General features: G+C 48.9%; 1 protein-coding gene across 1 annotated transcript in view; it reads right to left on the bottom strand.

The window, feature by feature from the left end:
- CNIH3 (cornichon family AMPA receptor auxiliary protein 3) overlaps positions 1-1,285 on the bottom strand; it is a 90,368-nt gene extending 89,083 nt beyond the window's left edge. Inside the window, exon 1 of the mRNA XM_058669227.1 lies at positions 96-1,285. Coding sequence (XP_058525210.1) covers positions 96-176 — 81 coding nt within the window. The 5' untranslated portion in view covers positions 177-1,285. The remainder of the gene's footprint in view (positions 1-95) is intronic.
- Between the last annotated feature and the right edge of the window lie 19,314 nt (positions 1,286-20,599).

The following is a 20,599-nucleotide window of genomic DNA, read 5'->3' as shown; positions in this document are numbered from 1 at the left end:
GCGCGAGGAGGAGAGTGAGATACCTCGGGAAGGTAGCGGAGAGGGATGTACAAGGGGCTAAAGGAAAGAGTTGGACATCGCGGTGGGTTACTCACGTGCCAGATGGCGAAGAAGATGAGCGCCGCGCACAGCACCAGCGACAGCATGTAGCAAAAAGCAGCGAAAGTGAAGGCCATGGCTGGCAGACCCCGATCCCACAGCACACCAAGAAGCGCCCGGGACGCCCACCTCTCCTCCAGGGCCGCGCTCCCTCACACCGGGGCCAACAAGCAGCCGGGTCTGCGTGCGCCCCTCCAGGTCAGCAACTCGGAGACCCCGCGGGCCGGGGAGACACGCTCGGGGCAGCAGCGAATAGGAGCGCGGACCTGGCCCGCCCGCCAAGACAGAGAAAGGTTCGGCGACGGACGCTGGCATGAACTGTCCCCAGACCGAAGAAGAAACCAAATCAACAGGGCACACCTTCAGACGGGTGGGCCGAAGACAGCCCGCTAGAGAGTAGCGCGGCGAAGGATGCGAGGATCAGGGAAGAAGGTCCCGGCCCTCCGGAGTCCCCAGGACAGAGCCCCGCGCTGTCTGCGCGCGTCCAAGCTGAAGCCGAGAGGCGAGCGCGCCCCCGCCCCGGCCACAAACCGAGGGCGTCGGGCGAGGTGTCCGGCGGGCTCCGAGAGCCTCCCGAGTCCCAGAGGCAGGGGCGGCTTCCTCACGGGAGGACCGCTCTTCAGGTAGCAGAGAGTGCCAGTGCCGTAGGTCCTGCGCGCCCGACGCGGCTTGCCACGCAGCTGTGCGCTCAGAGGAGCGACGGGTCCCGGTTCCAACCGCCGCCGCGGGCCCGCCGGCCTCGGTAACCCAAGTGCCAGGGAACTGAGGGATAGAATCGGTGCTGACACAGACTCCGGCCCGGAGGGTCGCCTGCCGCCCGAGTGGCTAGAGCGGCGGGTCTCAGGCCAAGCGGACGTCGCTCCACCTGCTGCTGCCGCTACCGCCGCCGCGAGACTGTAGCGGCGCGCCCGGGATCCCCTCCCGGCGCCCCACCCTCAGCTCCCCCTCCGCTAAGCAGCTAAGCATGCCCTCCCCGGCGGGCGGAGACTGCGGGGCCAGCCTGGCCGAGGCGGGTGGCGAAGCGCCGCGGGGCGCTCGGTCCCCTCAGCCGTGGCGCCCGTCGCGCTCTCCCAGGAAACTTGCGGGCGGCTGCCGAGCGCAGGTGCGGCGTGCCGGGGCGGAGCCGGGACTCTTTACCCACGTGCGTCCGGAGGAGGCGGGAAGCTGCGGAAGGGTACGACGCGTGGCTCACGCCCTAGCGCGCCTGCCGCTGGCGCAGCGGGTTCCAGCCCTGGCACCCACAGAAGCGGGTGATGGCCTGGCAGGTGCTGGGGTCTCCTGAGGATAATTCCCGTGATGGAGGGGGACGGTGCGTTTACAGCCCTGCCCTTGCACCCTGATTTGCCCTCTGCCCTCAGGATTGGTGGACTTTTGTGGGGTTCGTATTGCTGGTTGTTGGTCTAGTTCAGTTTCCAGCTGCTAACCTAGGCCTGAGAAATAAGCATGAAAGTCAGTCATTTAAAAGAACGAGATGGGAACATAGAAAGCCTAGGAGGGAGCTGGCACTTGGTACACATGGGTTAAGAGGCAGCTGAGCAGTACTTTGAAAGCTCGCATAATTGTTTGTCAGGTTGCTTCTCTTAGAGCAGAGGGACAGGTTCCAGTCATTGCAGGTGGAACTTTGAATCATGTGGCACAGCGAATGAAGCCGCTTACCTGTCATGCCAGCATTCCATGTTGGTCACTAGTTCAAATCCTGGGTACTCCGTTTCCCATCCAGCTCCCTGCTAATGTGCTTGGGAAAGCCGCAGAGGACGGTCCAAGTGCTTGGGCACCTGTACCCACACTGGAGACAAGGACGAACCTGTTAGCTTCTAACCTACCCAGTTCCGGATATTGAAGCCATTTGGGGGGTGAACTACCAGATAGAAGATCTCTCTCTCTCTCTCTCTCTCTCTCTCTCTTTCTCCCTCACTTTACCTTTCAAATGAATAAATCTTTGCAACAACAACAACAAAAAAAAAAAACCTTGAATTTGAAGACAATCTGTTCAGGAAGCAAAGAGGATGGCCCGCAAATCTAGGTAGCCAACTAGAACCACAGCATGGTTTGGAGGGGATCTCAGGGTACTTGATACCTTGCACAGGGAAGTGTGCGTGCTGTGACTCTAGTGTGCCAACCATAGAGATGCGACCCATGGCTTCAGAGCCAGAAAGAGTGAATTACTGAGCTGGCCATACCACCTGCTATTGACAGAGCTAAAATCATACTCCCCTCCAAACCCTGGCTGGGTGTGCTACACACGCACACACCCCTGCCTACCTGGCCCTCAGGCTACATGTTCACTTTAGAAAGTAAACATGTCGGGCCCGGCGGCGTGGCCTAGCGGCTAAAGTCCTTGCCTTGAAAGCCCCAGGATCCCATATGGGCGCTGGTTCTAATCCCGGCAGCTCCACTTCCCATCCAGATCCCTGCTTGTGGCCTAGGAAAGCAGTTGAGGACGGCCCAGTGCATTGGGACCCCGCACCCGCATAGGAGACCCGCAAGAGGTTCCAGGTTCCCGGCTTCAGATCGGTGCGCATCGGCCCGTTGCGGCTCACTTGGGGAGTGAAACATCGGATGGAAGATCTTCCTCTCTGTCTCTCCTCCTCTGTGTATATCTGGCTGTAATAAAATGAATAAATCTTTAAAAAAAAAAAAAAGTAAACATGTCTAAGGGAAAGTGGGGGGGGGAGGAGAACTGGAGCAAGTCCGGGGAGCTGGCCACAGGCATCACAGGTCAGCATTTCACGGCCTTTCGACTGACCAAGAGACCAGTACAAATCAGAAATGTGAGACTCCTCATGGGAAAATGAAGAATTTCAAGAGAGAAACAGCAGGGCCTCAGCCAAGTTGGAAGCCCTGCCGAACAGCAGACCCGACCTCTGCAGGATCCACACACCTGTGAGTGCAGCCCGCTCTGGATCACGCCTCTTGCTTTTTCTTTTCCCAGAGTAAACAGCCACTAAAGAAAATTGGGTGGAGTAGATGTTTGGCAAAGCAATGAAGCCACCAGTTGGGATGCCCATGTTCTGTATCCTAGTGTCTGAGTTCAATCCCAGCTCCAATCCTGATCCCAGCTTCCTGCTCATATAGACCCCATGAGGCAGCAGGGGGTGTCTCATATGGTTATACTGACTGTGTAGACCTGGATTGATATTCCTGGCATTGGCTGGGTCCAGGCCTGCCTATTGCAGACTTCTGGGTAATGAACCAGCAGATGGGGAGAGAACCCATCTCTCACACATACGTAAATACCTCTGTGGAACAAGGTTGTGGCACAGTAGGTTAAGCTGCTGTTCAGGATGCCCACGTCTCACATCAGAGTCCTGGTTCAAGTCCCACTCCTCTGCCTCCAACCTAGCTCCCTAATGACCCCGGAAAGCAGCAGATATTGATTCTAGTGCTGTTGTGGCCCTTTGGGGAGTGAACCAGCAGATGGAAAGTCTCTGTCTCTCAATCTCTCTTTGTCTCTGTGTTCTCCCTGGCCCTCTCCTTGCACTATGCCTGTTGAGTTAATTAATCCATCCATTAATAAAGTGACTAAATCTTTAGTGAGGAAAAACTATTTACACACAAAAAAAGAAAATTTGGGAAACACAGAAATGAAATCATCGTTTACTAAACACTACCAACACATGTAGTGAGATAATTCTGTCTAGCTCTGCTTTTTGCTTTGTATTTTTACACAGATGATTTCTTGATTGTTGTAATTATACTACATAAACTGTTGTGACACAAGAACAATACAAGAATAAAAACATTGATAGTTTGAATATTTTGAGTCTTTAAGCTGATTTGGTCTTTTGTCCCTGCTGCTGCTTCCTTATGGTGTCCTAGCTCCATGTGTGGCAGTAATTTTCATTGTATGCAAACAATTGTTTGAAGCAGTTCTTTGCAGACATTTGAGGCCTGAGGATGAAATGTTCTGGCGGATTTTGTGCTGCTTCTACCAAGTGTCTAAGGGACTATCACACTCCAGAAATGCCTTAATCCAAAGGCAGGGTCAAGATGCACTGGATGGGTCATGAGTGTGTTCTGTGAGAGGGCTGGTCTGTCTGCCACGCACCCGTTCATGCAGAGCAGCTCCTCGATCCCAAGACAAAGCAGCTGGCTATGAAGTCCCAAGAAGGGTGATCTCCCATCCCCTTTTAATGCCCTAAAAGCATGATTAACTCCTCCCGATCAGCAAGTGTCTGGAAGGAAAGAAAAAAAGGGGGGGACCCTAAGTGCTACGCTCACCTCTCTGAGGCCCCAAGAGCATGGAGGGTTAGTCCCAGTGGCCCCCGGTGCCTATGAGTTCTTGGAGAGGCGGGATCAGCCTGCATCAGCTCCTGAAGCCATGGTCGGTGAGAGGACTGGCCTGCATTGTCTAGCCTGGCACTGCCACTAGCAGGAATGTCTACATCAAACCAAAACTTAAAACAAAAACAAAATCAATCCACCATCCTGCCGCACTGGTAACCAGTGTTTTTCCTGCTTTTTCTCTCCCTGCTTTGCCTTGTTTTATTCCTTGTAGAATAAGGGTCTCAGTAAAGGGGATTGAAGAAAGTTAGAAAAATAAGAACTTACTCAGTTACTGCTTGTTAATTCAAAAATGTTATTTAGTATTCACACTGTGCTGCACAGGTGAGGGATCCACAAGGTTTCTGGCCCAATGAGTGGGGTAGAGGCTCCTGCAGAAGGCAATATTATTTAAACAGAAGTGCCTGTCACCCGGTAGATGTAGAAAAGGATTGGCAGAGTGAGTGACCAACCTGCCTTGTTTCCTCGACCATACAAGCTACAAAGTCTGTTTTTTCTCCAACCCACCATGCATCCAGGAGTGGCCAGGTGACACAGTTTGAACCCACAAAGTGTGCAGTTTCTTGTGCCAGCCTGCAGACTCGATGCCTGGAGATACAGCAACCAATTGCTGTATGACCATAAATGGAGAAATCAACACATTGAGAATGGAAAAACAAAGAATACAGAAGGAGCAAGACATTGACATCACTGTGGCTTCCAGCATCATGGTATTGTTTCCAGGGGCCAACGCTATGCTAACGGGGGCACATGAGAGAGACAGTATGCCTCGGAGGCAGTATGATCAGGGAGGGGCTGTGGACAGAGTGACAACTTAGACCTCCCGTGAGTGTGCCTGGTCCTGTGGCTCTGGTGCCTTCTTACCTGCTGCCAGGCTTTCACACCAAGGTTGGCCTGTCTTCAGCCAGCTGGGTCTGGGCACATGGGGAAGCTCCTCCAAGCCTGTCCCATTTCTGCCCTCCTCCTGCTTTTGTCGCCACTCACTCTCAAAACACCTATTAGAGAAACCATCAAAGCATAAAACAGTGACTTTGCATTCATGGGAAGCCTAACTAGGGAGGCTGGGGGCCTCCTTTCCTACCCTCCCCGACCTCCATTCCACTCCCAGGAGGACCCGCAGGTGCTTCATTGGCACAGAATTCAAGAGCACCTCCTGCCTGGCATGCTGCCCCGTTAGTGAACTCTGAGCCTTCAGCTGCTTGCTTGCTTCCCAGCCAAGCTGTGTCAGGATCCAGAATATTTTCCTATCCTCCAGCTTGAACACAGTTCGCAGAGTTTGCCCTCGAGTTCCAGCCAGAAGGATACAGTTGCTGGCTGAACTGCTTCCCTAAAACTTTCTTCTGTATCTCTCAGGTAGGTTTGGATTTTGGTCTCGGGTCTGAGCTTTTGTATGATTTTTTACAGAACAGGAGCTGGTGCTGTGGCACAGGCAGTAAAGCACTGCCTGCAGCACCAGCATCCCATGTGGGCGCTGGTTGTAGTCCCAGCTGCTCCACTTCCCATCCAGCTCCCTGCTAATAGCCTAGGACAGCAGCCAAAGATGGCCCAAGTGCTTGGGCCCTTGCACCCACATGGGAGACCTGGAAGAGGTTCCTGGCTCTGGGCTTTGGCCTGGCCCAACCCTAGCCATTGCAGCCATTAGGGTGGTGAACCAGAAGATGGGAAACTCTGTCTCTCCCCATCTCTCTCTCTTTCAAATAAATCTTTGGAAAAAAAAAAAAGTAAAAAACAGCAGGATAGAGACCTTGAGGAACTGTCTGCCCATCACCTAGATTCAACAACTGCTAGCTAGCAATTCACTCTACCTGCTGCAGATGAGCCCCAAATTGTGTATGTTGCTGGTGATCACAAATCCTCTTCTGGCATACAATTCACACAACAGTGACTGTTGTGAAGTTTGCACGCCTGGTCTGGGCAATTCTGTGCAGGACACTGCGTGGGACTCATAGGTCACCAATGCCCCTTGTTCTGGAAGCCCCCACAGGTCTAACCTGGGGTCGTCTGGTTTTGGTCTGGGCTTACTGGGCACATTCACATGAGGTAGGCTGCAAACATTATTTTTTCTTTTCTTTATAATAACTGAAATTGAACTTGTTGGGTGACCAGCAGGAGTTTCAGCCTGCACTGCAGCTCCCTGCTCCCCTACTGCCTCACTGCAGGGGCTCAGGCAGCACTGCCCTTAGTTCCCCTCACTGCTGCTGTCCACTTGCTGGGAAGCGCTGGCTCCTGCCTCCATGGCCCGCCCATTCCCATTTCTGGGGTCCTGCCTCTCCCATGAGTTGCAGGCCTGGATCAGAACATTGCCAGTCAGCAGGACGCCAGAAAGGGCCTGGGTCTCTAACAAGCTTCTATTTTGGAACCTTGTAATTTTCCCATCCTATAAGTGCAAGTGCAATGATTCTTACACTAGTCAATATTTCGGTTCTGATTAGTAAATAATACAATCGCTACTGCAGTCAACAGTAAAATTAATTATTAAATTATAAATTAAACTCATTCATTCAGGCTAGCCGTCATGGAATGTCACAAAGAGTGTTGATAAATGGGCCAAGGGTCTGCTTGTTTAGCACCAAACACACCCTACTGTGCACATCAGGTTCCCCACTACTCTGAAATCACATTGTTACTTTGATGGTATAATAATACTGTGTTGTGCAGTTACATGTTGCAATTCTGATGTATGTTATAAATGCAATATTTCAATAGCAATACATTTAAGAATTTATAAATTGGAGCTAGCATTGTGGCATAATGCATTAAGCCACCACCTGCAAGGCTGCCATCCCATATGGACACAGGTTAGAGTCCCAGCTGCTCCACTTCCAATCCAGCTTCTTGTTAAACTGGCCTGAAAAAAAGCAGTAGAAGATGGCCCGAGCGCTTAGGCCCTTCATGCGGAAAACTTGAAGAAGCTCCTGGCTCCAGGCTTCAGCCTGGCCCAAGTTTCAGCCATTGCAGCCATTTAGGGAGATTTTTCACTCTATCTCATCTCTTCTCTTCTCCTCCCCTGCCCCAACTCTAACTGCACCTTTCAAATAAGCAAATGAATTCTTTTAAAAAAGAATTTATATATAAAACACACTCAGGATAAAGCAACAACTGTAGACGCATTTTTTTAAAGACAATGCATTTTTAATTAAAAATAAATTCTATAAATAAGAGAGAGAGAACAAGACAGAGTTCCCATCAGCTGGATCCCTCGCCAGATGCCCCACTGTGCCGCCTAGCAGTGACACTGAAATGACGAGGCATACTCTGAGGGTCTGGGAAAAGTCGGAACCACAACCGGACCCTTCACTGCCAAAAGTGGCTGTGTTTAAATCCTTCTCTCTACTGCCCCTCTCCCCATTGGTCTTAGCTTTCCTCCCCGCTTCTCCAGCCCTCTTGCCACTTGCCCCGTTTGTCTTCCCCTGCCCTATTCTTCTCATTCCGGCCCTCGTTCTCCTCCCCATCTTTCTCAGTCGCCCTTCAGCCGCTCCGTTGCAGTCTCTCCGTCTTTGTCTTTCTCGTTGTCGTTTCGTCCTAGCTTTTACCGGCTACTTTTATATCGTTCTCCACCAATCACTTCTCCCTGTGGGTCCACTTGGCGCTACGTGATAGGCCAGTAGCAATGACATAATCACAGCAAGCGCATTAGCCTATCCCTGTGACTTCCTGTTTACCTGCTGGGGAGACCAACTCCACCTCCTGGCCCTGGGCCAGCCGCCATCTTGTAACGGCCCTTCCCAATCCCAGGAGCGGCTTTAGCACCCCCGCTCCCCATACACTGGCCATGCCAGCAAGGGAGGCAAAGCCACTAACTCCACACAGGTCTCCTGCATGAAGGGCAGGGTCTCAACTGCTTGAGCCATCACCTCCCAAGGTTGGCATCACCTCCCAAAGTTGACATCAGCAGCAAGCAGGAGTCAGGAGCCAGAGTACTCTAATGTAGGATGTGGGCTTCCCACCTGGTGGCTTCACTGCTGGGCCAAACACCCAGCCCCACGGGTGTGTTCATCACCACTCCGTACCCTGTCCCATACCTCCCTCCTCCGAGCCTGCAGCCCAGAGCATCTACCACGTGGCCCCAACATCTGTGGCACTGTGCCAGAATCAGTACAAAATAACACTATATTCTTTATCGCTTCAAACCAAAGTAACTGGATTATAAGAAACGTAACATGAGCATCTCACCAGTACCACTGATGCAAACACTGGATGCCCCAAGTTCGCTGCCCAGTGGCTTGGGGAACAACCAGAATGTGCCTCCCCCAAACACAGAGGGTTGTCAAGCTGAAGGCCAGGAAGACACAGATGGGGAAGGGGAGCCATCTGCCCTCTGCCCGCCGTGAGGCAGGACCACAGTCCCTAAGTCACCAAGGATCCTGTCCCAGAGCCTACAGGGGAAAACAGACATGAGCCCTGGCAGCTGCCTTGGACATAGAGATGGAAGCAGAGCAATTGACAGGGACCTGCTTCACCAATCAGCCTTTGTCTGCCCTTTGCCTTCTGCCAGGTTGCCGCCCTGACACACTGCAAGTCCTTTTCCTGAGTCTTGCCAATGCTCTACAAACAGATTTTTGCTGAAGATGCTCCTTAAACTGGAACACAGGTCCCCTCCTGGAGAGCTTATTCATTCTCTGGGTATCTCCTCTACACACATGAAATAAATATGTCAAGCAGCTTCTGTTTGTTCTCTTCTAAATTTGTCTTAGTTTAGTGGGGTCCCTTTCAGTTACAACTTTATGAAGGCTTAAAAAAAGTCATCATTCTTCCTTTACAAAAGTGCAAATTCATCAAAATACCAAACACACTCTAGAGGGGCTTTATGGTTCAATTAAAGAAGTTACAAGCATCAGTGAGGAGCATTCCAGAAATGAGTTTCAGAGACTAGTGCTGTGGCACAGCAAGTTAAGCCTCCACTTACGAAGCCACCATTCCGTATTGGAAAGCCAGTTCAGGTCCCAGCTATTCCACTTCTTATCCAAGTCCCTGCTAATGCTCCTGAGAAGACAGAGGATGATGGCCCAAATACTCAAGCCCCCATACCCATGTGGGAGATGGAATTCCTACCTCTGGACCTTTGCCTCACCCCGTCTTGGCTGTTGCAGCTATTTGGGGAGAGAACAGTAGATATTTATCTTTCTGACTCTCCCTCTCTTTTTGTAATACTGCCTTTCAAAAAAAATAAATACATCTTCTTTTAAAAATCAGTTTTATGTAATAATGCATTTGAAGGAAATCTAACAAAAATGCTAATCAAATTAAGAAATACAGAAAAGAAAGTATCCTTAAAAATGTTAAAACCATTCAGGGTGTAGCTGAGCTGGGCTAGGCTGCAGCACCACCAGCATGAGCTGGAACTAGGGGCACACAAGACCGCACCAGACTACAGCACCCACCAACTAATGCTGAGGTGAGGCAGGTCATGCCAGACTGGGCTGCAGCACCCACCAACACATGTAAGACATGTGGGAGGGAATACGAGCTCAGCAGAGGGGCTGCAGGAGCTCTCCTGCTCCCACTGGTGAACATGAGTACTGGAATGAGGGGCAGACCAGGTCAGGCAGGGATACAACACCTATTGGCCTGCATGTGAGCTGGGTTAGTGGGAGAACCAGACGGGGCTAACCAACTGTATCCATTGGTACATGCATAGGCCAGAGTAAATGTAGGCTGGTTGGGCTTTTTCACAACATCAAATGGTAAATGCTGGGACTGGAGACAAGTCCTGTCAGGCTAGACCACAGAAGCACCTGGAAAGTACAAGATTCGGGGCAAGTAGTGGACCTAAGTAGGGAAACTGTGGGCACCTCTCTGATGGGCTGTAACTCCCACTGGTGAGCACGAGAACTAAGACTGAAGGTGGACCTGGCTACACAGGCACACACCAGTATGAATGTGGGCTGGATAGTGAGATCAGTTGGGTTGAGCCAGGCTTCAACACCCATTGATATATACGAGAGCTGAATGGGATGTGGGACAGACTGGACCAGTTTTGCTGTAAATACAGACAAGCATAAGAACCACGGTTGGGAACCAGCCTGGTGGAGGTAATTGGGGGTCGTTCCAATCAAGCGGTAGTTCCTACTGGTGAATGTGAGGGCCAAGTGTGTGGTGGGCAGGGTGGGCTGGGTCACAGCATCCATTGAACTGACCCAACAATTGCAACTACCAGTGTGTGTGTAGGGTAGTACACATGAGTGATGGACTTAACCAGACCCCGTACTGGCAAACACACACAAGAGTCAGGTCTGGGATCGCCTCAGAATAGGTTTCTGTGGGGATATCCCCAAATGAACAGGTGGACTCAGAAGAACTCCAACCTGGGGAGAATTGCAGGCTCTGTGACCTGACTGTGGAGTGCGTGTGTCAGAACTGGGCCTCCTTACTGGCTAAGATGGAACAGTGAACAGCATGCCCAGATGCCCATGGAGGATATGACAGTTCACTGGGGCCTGCAGAGGACATCTAGTACCATAGCAGAGGAAGGAGGGCAGAACAAATTAGACAACTACCCCAGCCAAGCATTGACAGCAAATATCTGGGCGAATGGGGACTCTAAAGTGGAGTATGCCAGCCAATGGATCTTGAAAGGATTTCCTCATCCTTGGATTGACAAGATAGACAGCATTTCATAACTATCAGAATCACTTAAGTAGAACCTTTGGAACATGCTCTGCATTGGGGACCCTGGGATGATATCGGGTGGCCATGCCCCACCCTTGGGTGCTGAGGCAGCTGGGAGAAAGGGTGAGTCTCCTCTCTTTATTTTCCCCTTCCCCCAGATACAGGAGGAAGAAAAAAACAATCTAGAAACAATGGTCTCACCCACTTTTCCCTTATCCTCAATCCTTCTAACCTTGATGAACTATGTAAACATCATCAAAAATAAAATAAAATAAAATAAAAAAACATTCAGGGTATACTCAAGCATTTTCAAATATAAAATATTCAATAGCCATTAAAAAATAATACCTATATAAGCATACAATGTATTTTAAATGCATGGCCCTACTTGTTGGAAAACCTGTCTACTGAAATGAGAAAGCAATTTATCAGAGAAACCATAAATCAATATAGCAAATATTAATTTTCAATGAAATTATTTCACATGAAAACATTTTAATAATTTATTTTAAGTGAGGACTTTAAAAGCGTGTTGATCTTGCAGACTTGGAATAAATCATAGCTGAGATAATTTATCAAACCTTATGGTCTGTGCTCAAGGAAAATGGTATCCAGGAAAAGTATCTGTGGGAAAACCTATTGTTCATGACTGGCTGGTGTCCCATCCCCCCCACCACTACCAAGAAAGTCTAACATTTCAGCCAGTTTTAGAAACATTTCTGAACTACTTGTAATTTGACACTCAATTACTGTTTTCAATTACCTCTACGTGATGTGATGTGAGCGCAGCAGGTTGCTTAGAGTTGGCTTCCTAAGCATCGCACTTGCTGCTGGACTTGCTTGGGTCGCCTTACAGACACCTGGGATGGAGTGGCTGGGGGGTGCTCTCCTCCTGGCATGCAGGTGGCCACGTACTCGCTGTGTCTTCACACGGTCTTTCTTCTGTGCATAGCAGGAGGGGAGCAAGAGTTGGAATCTTCCCCCTTTCTTAAAAAGACACAAGTCCTTTCAGATTGCGCACTCAGCCTTAGGACTCCATGCAACCTTTACTGTAGGTTTGGCCCTTTCGCCAACTGCAGCTGTGCAGGGGTTAAGGATAGGCAGGAATTTGCAGGGAGGGAATACAATTCAGTTCACAAAAACTAATGCAGATATAAACAGACACAAATCGTTTTTCTGATAATCTGGGAATTGAAATTAAAAGGAGTATCTGAATCCTCATGGACTATAATTCTATAATGCAAAAAAAAAAAGAATTAGAAATTTTATATTCACTTTAGTGTAACTTGTAAGTTGAGAGTAAACTCTTGGGAAATGAAGGCAGGCACTGTGGCACGGCAAGCTAAGCTACCACTTGGGGTGCTGCATCCTGTATCAGAATGTCTGGATCAAGACTCAACTTTATCCAAATCCAGCTTCTTACCAATGTGGACCCTGGGAGGCAGCAGCTGATGGCTCAAGGCCTGGCATCCTGCCACCCACAGGGAGAACTCCACCGAGCTTCCAGCTCCTCACCTGGAGCTGGCCCAGTTCCAATTGTCAATATTTAGGGAGTGAACCAGAGGACGGAGATCTTTCTCTCTTTCTACTGCTCTGCCTTCCAAATAAATCTTAAATAAACCTTAAAAAAAATAGAAACTTAAAAAAAGAATTTAACCTTAATAAATAATATTCCAAGTGTGAAACCTGTGGTTTCCATAATCTTGTAAGAAACGTCTCAGTTAATAATTTAATAATAAAGATAATTAAGCACACAAGGATCAATATAGAAGCAAAGAAATATAATCACTGAGACAAAAATTGTAAGTCCTAAGGTTATTAGAAAATCAGATTATGTAAAATGATTAACTGATCAGATAAATACACACAGACCCATATAATGATTTAAATATTTATAATAATTCAAAGGATAAATTATTAAATGTTCTCATAAATTATGCAAAAGGCACAATGAATGTTTAAGTTGTTTCTATTTATTAACGGCATCCACTGTGTCAAAGCTGTGTGCAAAGCTCTATGGACTGAAAGTGATAAAAAATTAATAACAGCGAAAACATTTCATTACAGGTGCTACTCCGTAAGGACAATCAGGCCCAGGTCCCCATGTACCTCAGTTACACTTCCAGGATGCCACAGTGGCCCCAGTGAGGCGGCCCACTGAGTGAGTGCCGCAGCCAGGGGCGCTTGGGTGACTACTGTTCTACACAGCAAGTTCAGAGCGTGTTGTGCACAAGATTCTTCCTGCGGGCCGGGTGCGGTAGCCTAGTGGCTAAATCCTCGCCTTTGACACGCCAGGATCCCATAAGGGTGCCAATTCGTATCCCTGCTGCTCCACTTCCCATCCAGCTCCCTGCTTGTGGCTTGGAAAGCAGTGGAGGACGGCCCAAAGCCTTGGGACCCTGCAGCTGTGTGGGAGACCTGGAGGAGGTTCCTGGCTCCTGGCTTCAGATCAGTTCAGCTTTGGCCATTGCAGCCACTTAGGGAGTGAACCAGTGGTGGGAAGGTCTTTCTGTCTCTCCTTCTCTCTGTTAGATCTGCTTTTCCAATAAAAAATAAAAATAAATATTTCATTTAAAAATTAACAGAAAAAGTTCTTTTAAAATGTTGTTGTTCCGGGCCTGGCGGCGTGGCCTAGCGGCTAAAGTCCTCACCTTGAAAGCCCCGGGATCCCATATGGGCGCCGGTTCTAATCCTGGATGCTCCACCTCCCATCCAGATCCCTGCTTGTGGCCTGGGAAAGCAGTCGAGGACGGCCCAATGCATTGGGACACTGCACCCGCGTGGGAGACCTGGAAGAGGTTCCTGGTTCCAGGCATCGGATCGGTGCGCACCGGCCCGTTGCGGCTCACTTGGGGAGTAAATCATCGGACGGAAGATCTTCCTCTCTGTCTCTCCTCCTCTGTGTATATCTGGCTGTAATAAAATGAATAAATCTTTTAAAAAAAAAAAATGTTGTTGTTCCTGTTGCTGTTGAAGCCTTGCTTTTCTGAGAAAATCCCAACAAAGGCTTCAGCTCTCAGCTCCTGCCCTCCTGCAGTTAGTTGGAGCACACTAGCTCTCTCACGTCACCCTGCTGGCCATGCCTCCTGCTCCTAGGGCCTGTGCAGACAATCAACCTGCCGAGCCTCCCTGTGCGGCTGTCCAGGGCTCACCATCACATACAAGAACAAGCACCCACTGAGGATACAGCTCACAGTTTCTGGGAGAGGGCATCTCTCTTAGGGCTTGGGGAGAGTCCCCCCACCTGCACAAGCCCGTCACAGACAAGACAGGCATGAAAGTTCTGGAGATCAGGCCAGGGAAAGCCATGGGCCCTAGAGGTCACCCCTCCTCAGGATGCACAGTAATCACCTCCTACCCTGATTGGTTCTGTTATGTTGTGCTAAGACACACATAACCTGAAATTTCCCACTTTGGCATTAGTAATAAGCTAAGCTTCTACCTGCAGTGCCGGCATCCCATAAAGGGGCACTGTTTTGTGTCCTGGCTGCTCCCCTTCCAATCCAGCTCCCTCCCAATGACCTGGGAAAGCAGCAGAGGATGCTCCAAGTGCTTGGGCCCCTCTTCCCACACAGGAGACCTGGAAGATGCTCCAGCCCCTGGCTTTGGACCAGCACAGCTTCATCCTTTACAGCCATTTGGAGAATGATTGAGCAGATGGAAGATCTATCTCTTTCTCTGTGTATGTCTCTCCTTCACTCTATGTAAATCTGCCTTTCAAATGAAAATAAGTATCTTATTTTAAAAAGTTCCACTTTGTCTGATTTTAAGTGTGCAGCCCAACAGTATTCAGCACGTGTACACTGCCTTGCAAGCATTACCATCCCCCATCTCCAGAGCTCGTCCATCTTCCCAGCTCAAACTCTACACCTGCTGGAAAAGCACTTCCCAGTCCTCTCTTCCTCTAGTTTCTGACCACCTTTCCATGTTTTGTTTCTATGAATTCCAGTCTGGGTGGAATATTATAAATGTGAAATTCCACCCTGTCATACGATTCAACTCGTTCTGGGCCAGCGTTATGGTATAGCGAGTTAAGCCACTGCCAGAAACACCAACATCCCTTATGGGGAACAGGTTTGCATCCAAGATGCTCCATTTTCAATCCAGGTTTCTGCTAACGCACCTAGGAATGCACCTAGGAAGGCCACAAAAGATGGCCACAAGTGCTTAAACTCCTACACCCCCATGGGAGACCAGCAAGCTGTTCCAGGTTCCTGTATTTGGCCTGGCCCAGACCTGACCACTGTGGCCATTTGGGGAATGACTCAACAGACGGAAAATATTCTCTCTCTCTCTCTCTCTCTCTCTCTCTCTCTCACTCTCTCTCTCTTTCCCTCCCACCCCTAAGACTCCCTCCTGTAACACTGCCTTTCAAATAAATAAGTAAATCTTTAAAAAAAGATCTGGGTTTGGTTTTGATCATGTCTCCATACAAGAAAGAATTTAAGAATCAGATACAGGTAAATGTGAGCAAGATTTATTGCAGGCAAACAAACTCATGAGACAGAGTTGCAATCAACAAGGATCAAGGTCATTGCTTGATGCGATCTGGAGGCATGGGGGTATCTAAGCAGTGTTTAACTGAATAGTACAATAGGCTGGAGAGGGGCTGACATAGTAGCAGTATGAGCTAATCCTTCACCTGCAGCACTGGCACCCAGCATGAGCGCTGGTCAAATCCCAGCTGCTCCACTTCCCTTCCAGCTCCCTATTTATGGACTAGGAAAGCAGCAGAAGATGGCCCAAAGCCTTGTGACCCTACACTCACAGGGGAGACCCAGAAGAGGCTCCTGGCTCCTGGCTTATGGGTCAGATCAGCTCCAGCCATTGCAGCCATTTTAAGAGTGAACCAGCAGATAGAAGTTTTCAATTTCAATCTCTCTATCTCTCTCTCTCTCCTTCTCTCTCTCTGTAAATCTGCCTTTCAATTGAAAGTAATAAAGACCTAGAGGATAGAGCTTGGGCAGGGCTTGAGTATCCTTCCTGTTTTGGAAATCTCAGAAGTATCATGGCAACAAGCTGCATGGTGTGAGTGGGAGTGTTGGCTAGGGGTAATTTCACTATAGCGAACCAGAGGGCATCACGCGGGTGCAGTCTGCAGCCAGACTGGCTATCTTTAGCTAGTGCCAGTTCTAGGTAGAGAAACCCCAGTAGCTTCTATCTGTACTGGGCAGTGTCTGTGGGGCTGCAGTGCATGTGCTGGTCATTCTCAGCTCCTCCTTGCTGGCCACCTCCCTGCCCACATCACTTCTGCGCGTATCTCCTCAGGAGGTCTTTGACATTAAGGTTAAGGACTTTTCTTAACTCTTTTCGGAACCCCAAACCTCCATCCCACCATCTGCCATACAATAAATCCAATAAGCACTGGATTCTCTGCCTAGGATCACAGGCAACTTTCGTCGTCCCCTAGATGATTCCCACACAGACAAGGACATGCGTCCACCTTTCATTTACTTACTTAGGGGAATCCAGCCCTCCATACGCAGGACAGAGCCCTGACTGCAGCACTCTCACAGTCCAACCGAAATGCAGAGACGGCATCTGTTGCCTTCCTTAGAGCAGCGGCGGAGACGTGCAGGTGTCAGTGGAGGACCCCGGCCATGCCTCCCACACAGTGCCTGATTCACTTGAAGACGTTGACAAGTGGATCACCCTCAGCCTGCTCGCCCTGCAGATGTGCAATGGTTCTGAGCTGATGACCAAAGGGGTGCTGGCTCCAACTCTGTAGATGGGACCCAACAGATGGAGAAGCTGAGTTCTTGCCCAAGAAAGATTAGAGTGGGGTGGGAGGTGGAGAGTTCAGAACTGACCATTCTACATGCTAGGCTAGGGAGGCAGGTTAACGGAGTGCAACTTCCTGCTTGCCTTCCCCACTCCTCCAAACGCCAACTTCCTGCAAACACTGCTTCCTGTAGAAATTAAGTGATTTTCCTATTATTAGCACCACTGAACAGGCACTCTATGCAGATCACAAACAATGAGCCTTTGTTGGAAACACCCTGTTCAGTTCTGAGCCCTGCTCCTTCCACACCTGGAAATGTGTCACATGTTGGAACAATACTGCTTGGGAGGCGGCTGTCGTGTCAGGGGAATGTTTCTCAGACTCCCATGAGCTGGAGTGGAGGAGCTTAGTGGTGTGTGCTGGGGATATGAAAAACCCACAGCCTACCAACCTCATGTCTAAAACGTTTCTTGGATCAGCCCATGATGCTCCAAAGCACAGGCCATCAACAGACATCACTGGGCGTTATTAGTAACAGAATCCTTCTGGGATGTCGGTATTTCTGATTTGCTAACTCCAGTAGGAATCATGAGATTCTGAGCTTTACCATCAGATGTTGAAATGTGTTTCAGACCATTTGCAGGTGTGCCACTCTCTGTAAGAGTTTCAGACATTCAGCAGAAAATCTGAGGCTGCCAAGTTCTACCCTACAGCAAAGGAGTCTGCAACTCACTAGATTAATGTTGATTCTAATTTTGCACAGCCTGAACATGACGGCTTGGATAGGGGCCCTCCCAGGCACTGGCTTTGACGTCTGCTGCCTGCCCCTCCTCTTCTCACTGAATTCTGTTTCCCTCGCCTTCCAACGTTTGTGCTCCACCAGAATCTCAACTTTTAAAAGCTGTGAAGCACTGAAAGGTTCCATTTTCCTCATTCAGGCGAAGGTCAGATTGCATGCACATACACGCACATGTGCATGCGCGTGTGCACACACAGGGAATGAGTGAAGCTTCTACGCTGGGACAAAAACAAACGCTGGAAGCATCATTTGAATGAGCAAAGGATATCATCATCTCTACCCGATCATGACAGCCTGTGTGTTTACGTGTTCTGTGAAAGAGTTTATAAATAGGGGCTGTTAATAATCAATGCAGATTGCTTCCTGGATACCAGATCCTGTGCAAACACCTGCCACGCACCGGCTCCTTTCATTCTCCCGCTCTGCAATGCGGAAATTGTCATGCTCGTTCCAGCAACGGGAAAATCGAGACTCTGAGAGGTTAGGCACCTGTCCAAGGTCACACAGTAAATAGCAGAGTCAGCTAGGCTTCTAAATCATCCTCCCTACGTGCCACAGGTAGACACCCACGGAGACTGCCCTCCTGGAGGGAGACGGGGGAGAACCTGGCAGCTCAAGCCTCAGAAGAGAAGTGGCTGCCCAGGACCCACAGCTGGTAAAGGGTGGCCTCGGGACGTGAACCCAACAAGTGCAGCCGCACAGCTGGTTCCCACACCCCCCTGTGCTTCACAGAGGAACCTGGACTAGTTGCCCCTAGAACAGGAAAGAACAGAAGTAACGTCACAGTGGCTGGGAGAGCCGAGAAAACTGATGGCAAGGACCAAGGCTTAGTACAAAATCACCGACAGTGTGAAGACCAGAAATGTCCAGGGCCAGCCTTCTCACCCACAGCATGTTCCAAAGTCTATGCGACTGCTCATCACTTTGAACTTTTTCTGACTGCCATCATCAGCATCCTCAAGTGAGAACTAAGAACCAAGGAAGTGCTGCTGAATGCTCCAGCACAATGAAGGAAGTGCAAAAATCTTGCTAATTACCCAGGACGTGTTGGCAGACAGCTCTGTCAAATTCCTGCTTGTCTGAATGGATATTCATCAGAATTAATTTACAATGTGGAAGTTTTAAATACTTTTAAATAACTAGGGAAGGGGCCAGCTGGATAGTTCAATTGGCTAATCTTCTGCCTGCATCCCATCTGGGTGCTGTTTCATTTCTGACTGCTCTACTTCCCATCCCGCTCTCTGCCTGTAGCCTGGAAAGCAGTGGAGGACCACCCAAAGCTTTGGAACCTGCGCCCGCGTGGGAGACCTGGAAGAAGCTCCTGACTCCTGGCTCCTGGCTTTGGATCGGCTCAGCTCTGGCAGCCATTTGGGAAGCAAATCAGCAAATGAAGGATCTTTTTCTCTTTATAAATCTGCCTTTCTAATAAAAATGAATAAATCTTTTTTTAAAAAAGAACCCAAGAGGACTGATAATCAGATTTGTTGTGAATTTTCTGTATATTGAATGAATGAAGATAGAAATTGAAGATTAATATGTACATTTACATGATTTCATTTTTGTAAAAGGCAAAAGTGCATTTATCTGTGTTTATATATGCTTGTATATACAAAGGAAAATGTTTCAAAGAATATACTTTAACTTGTTCACAGTGGTAACCTCTGGGGAATGGGATTAGAGGGAAGGGGATTTATGTGGCTGTCTGTATACTGGGTGGGATATTGTGCTTTTATTTCTGTATTTGAATTTTTAATAAATGTGTATTATTTATAATAAAAAAAAGAAAAGCAAAAAAAAAAAAAAGACAAAATCCTACCAGAAATCGTGCTGTTTCTAAAAAAATTGCTTTCCTCAGTTTGATTGATTCAGTTTCTTCACAGGCACAGGAGTCTCTGCCACAGGGCCCTTACTCTCGTGGCTGCCAAAATGCTCACTGGGAATCCATCACAATTACACAACATAATCAAAGTCGCTACCTTTTCCTGGCTCCTGCATCCTGAGCCTGGGGCCCTGTCTTCCAGCAATGGGAAGGTTTGAGGCAAATGCCCTAAATAAACCATACTTCATCTAAAATTTGAAAGAAAAATACCAAGGAAATAACAAATGTGGGTGATACCACACTGTGCACCAGAAGTTTTCCAGTATCCAAGTAAATCTCAAGGATATACACCAGCGTCTCTATCTGTAGTGAGCTCGGGGGCCACACAACACAAGGCGGTAACCATTCAGGGCTGAGCAGGAATGGGCTTGGTGTCTCTATTCTACAACTCAAGTAGGCAACGACTAAATATACTTTCTATAACTAATCACAGCTGCAAATACCCTACTTTCAAAAGACATCACCCTCCAGGATTCCAGGTGAATGAACACACACTGGGAGTCGGGTTTTGATGCAGAACAACAGAAGGGTACTTCAACCGAAGGACAAGAGAGCCAAGGCCCAAAGTGCGCCACAGAATGCTGAGTGTACACGATAACTGGCAGGTGATGGGGAGGTGGCAATAGTGAGGAGGATGGGACAAGCACTGAAGGTCTTGCCGGATGTGCTGTGGAAGCACTGGGCTTCCACCGGGAAAGAAATGGAGAGCAGCAGTACAGGCTGAGAGCAGAGTGCCCAAGAGTCATCTGAGTCCCAGTTCTAACCATACCCTAGGTCCTACCCTCGTGAGGTTCATGCTGTGCCACTATTGAGTTTTCAAGATCCCCATGCTCAAGCCCCATGCCATAGGCTAGCAACTAAAGACAAGTATCCCAGAGCAACAGAGTATTCCCTACCCAAGAGATGCTTCGTTTTTCCCAAGTGGCCAAAGCAAATCAAAACAGCAAATCCAAGTTTTGCTGTCCTGATGATTTGCCAATATAAATCTTTTTCCCTAGTCTTTGTTTCATGACAAAAAGCAATGCCTTCCAAAGAAGAAGGGCCCCTAACAGCACTTTCTGTCCTTTACTGACATACTGTCTGCTATGGGATGAAGAGTTTATGATGGAACCGATTTTTTTTTTCTAGTCTGCATACGTAACTTAAACCCAGGTCTTTCAAAATCGAGAAGCACCTTGCCGTCTTCCACCCTAAAGGGGGTGATGCT

The sequence above is a fragment of the Ochotona princeps genome, chromosome 10 (genome assembly GCF_030435755.1).
Source record: "Ochotona princeps isolate mOchPri1 chromosome 10, mOchPri1.hap1, whole genome shotgun sequence".
Taxonomy (NCBI): domain Eukaryota; kingdom Metazoa; phylum Chordata; class Mammalia; order Lagomorpha; family Ochotonidae; genus Ochotona; species Ochotona princeps.
The sequence above is the reverse complement of the archived record's forward strand: the minus strand, read 5'-3'. Positions and strand labels throughout refer to the sequence as shown.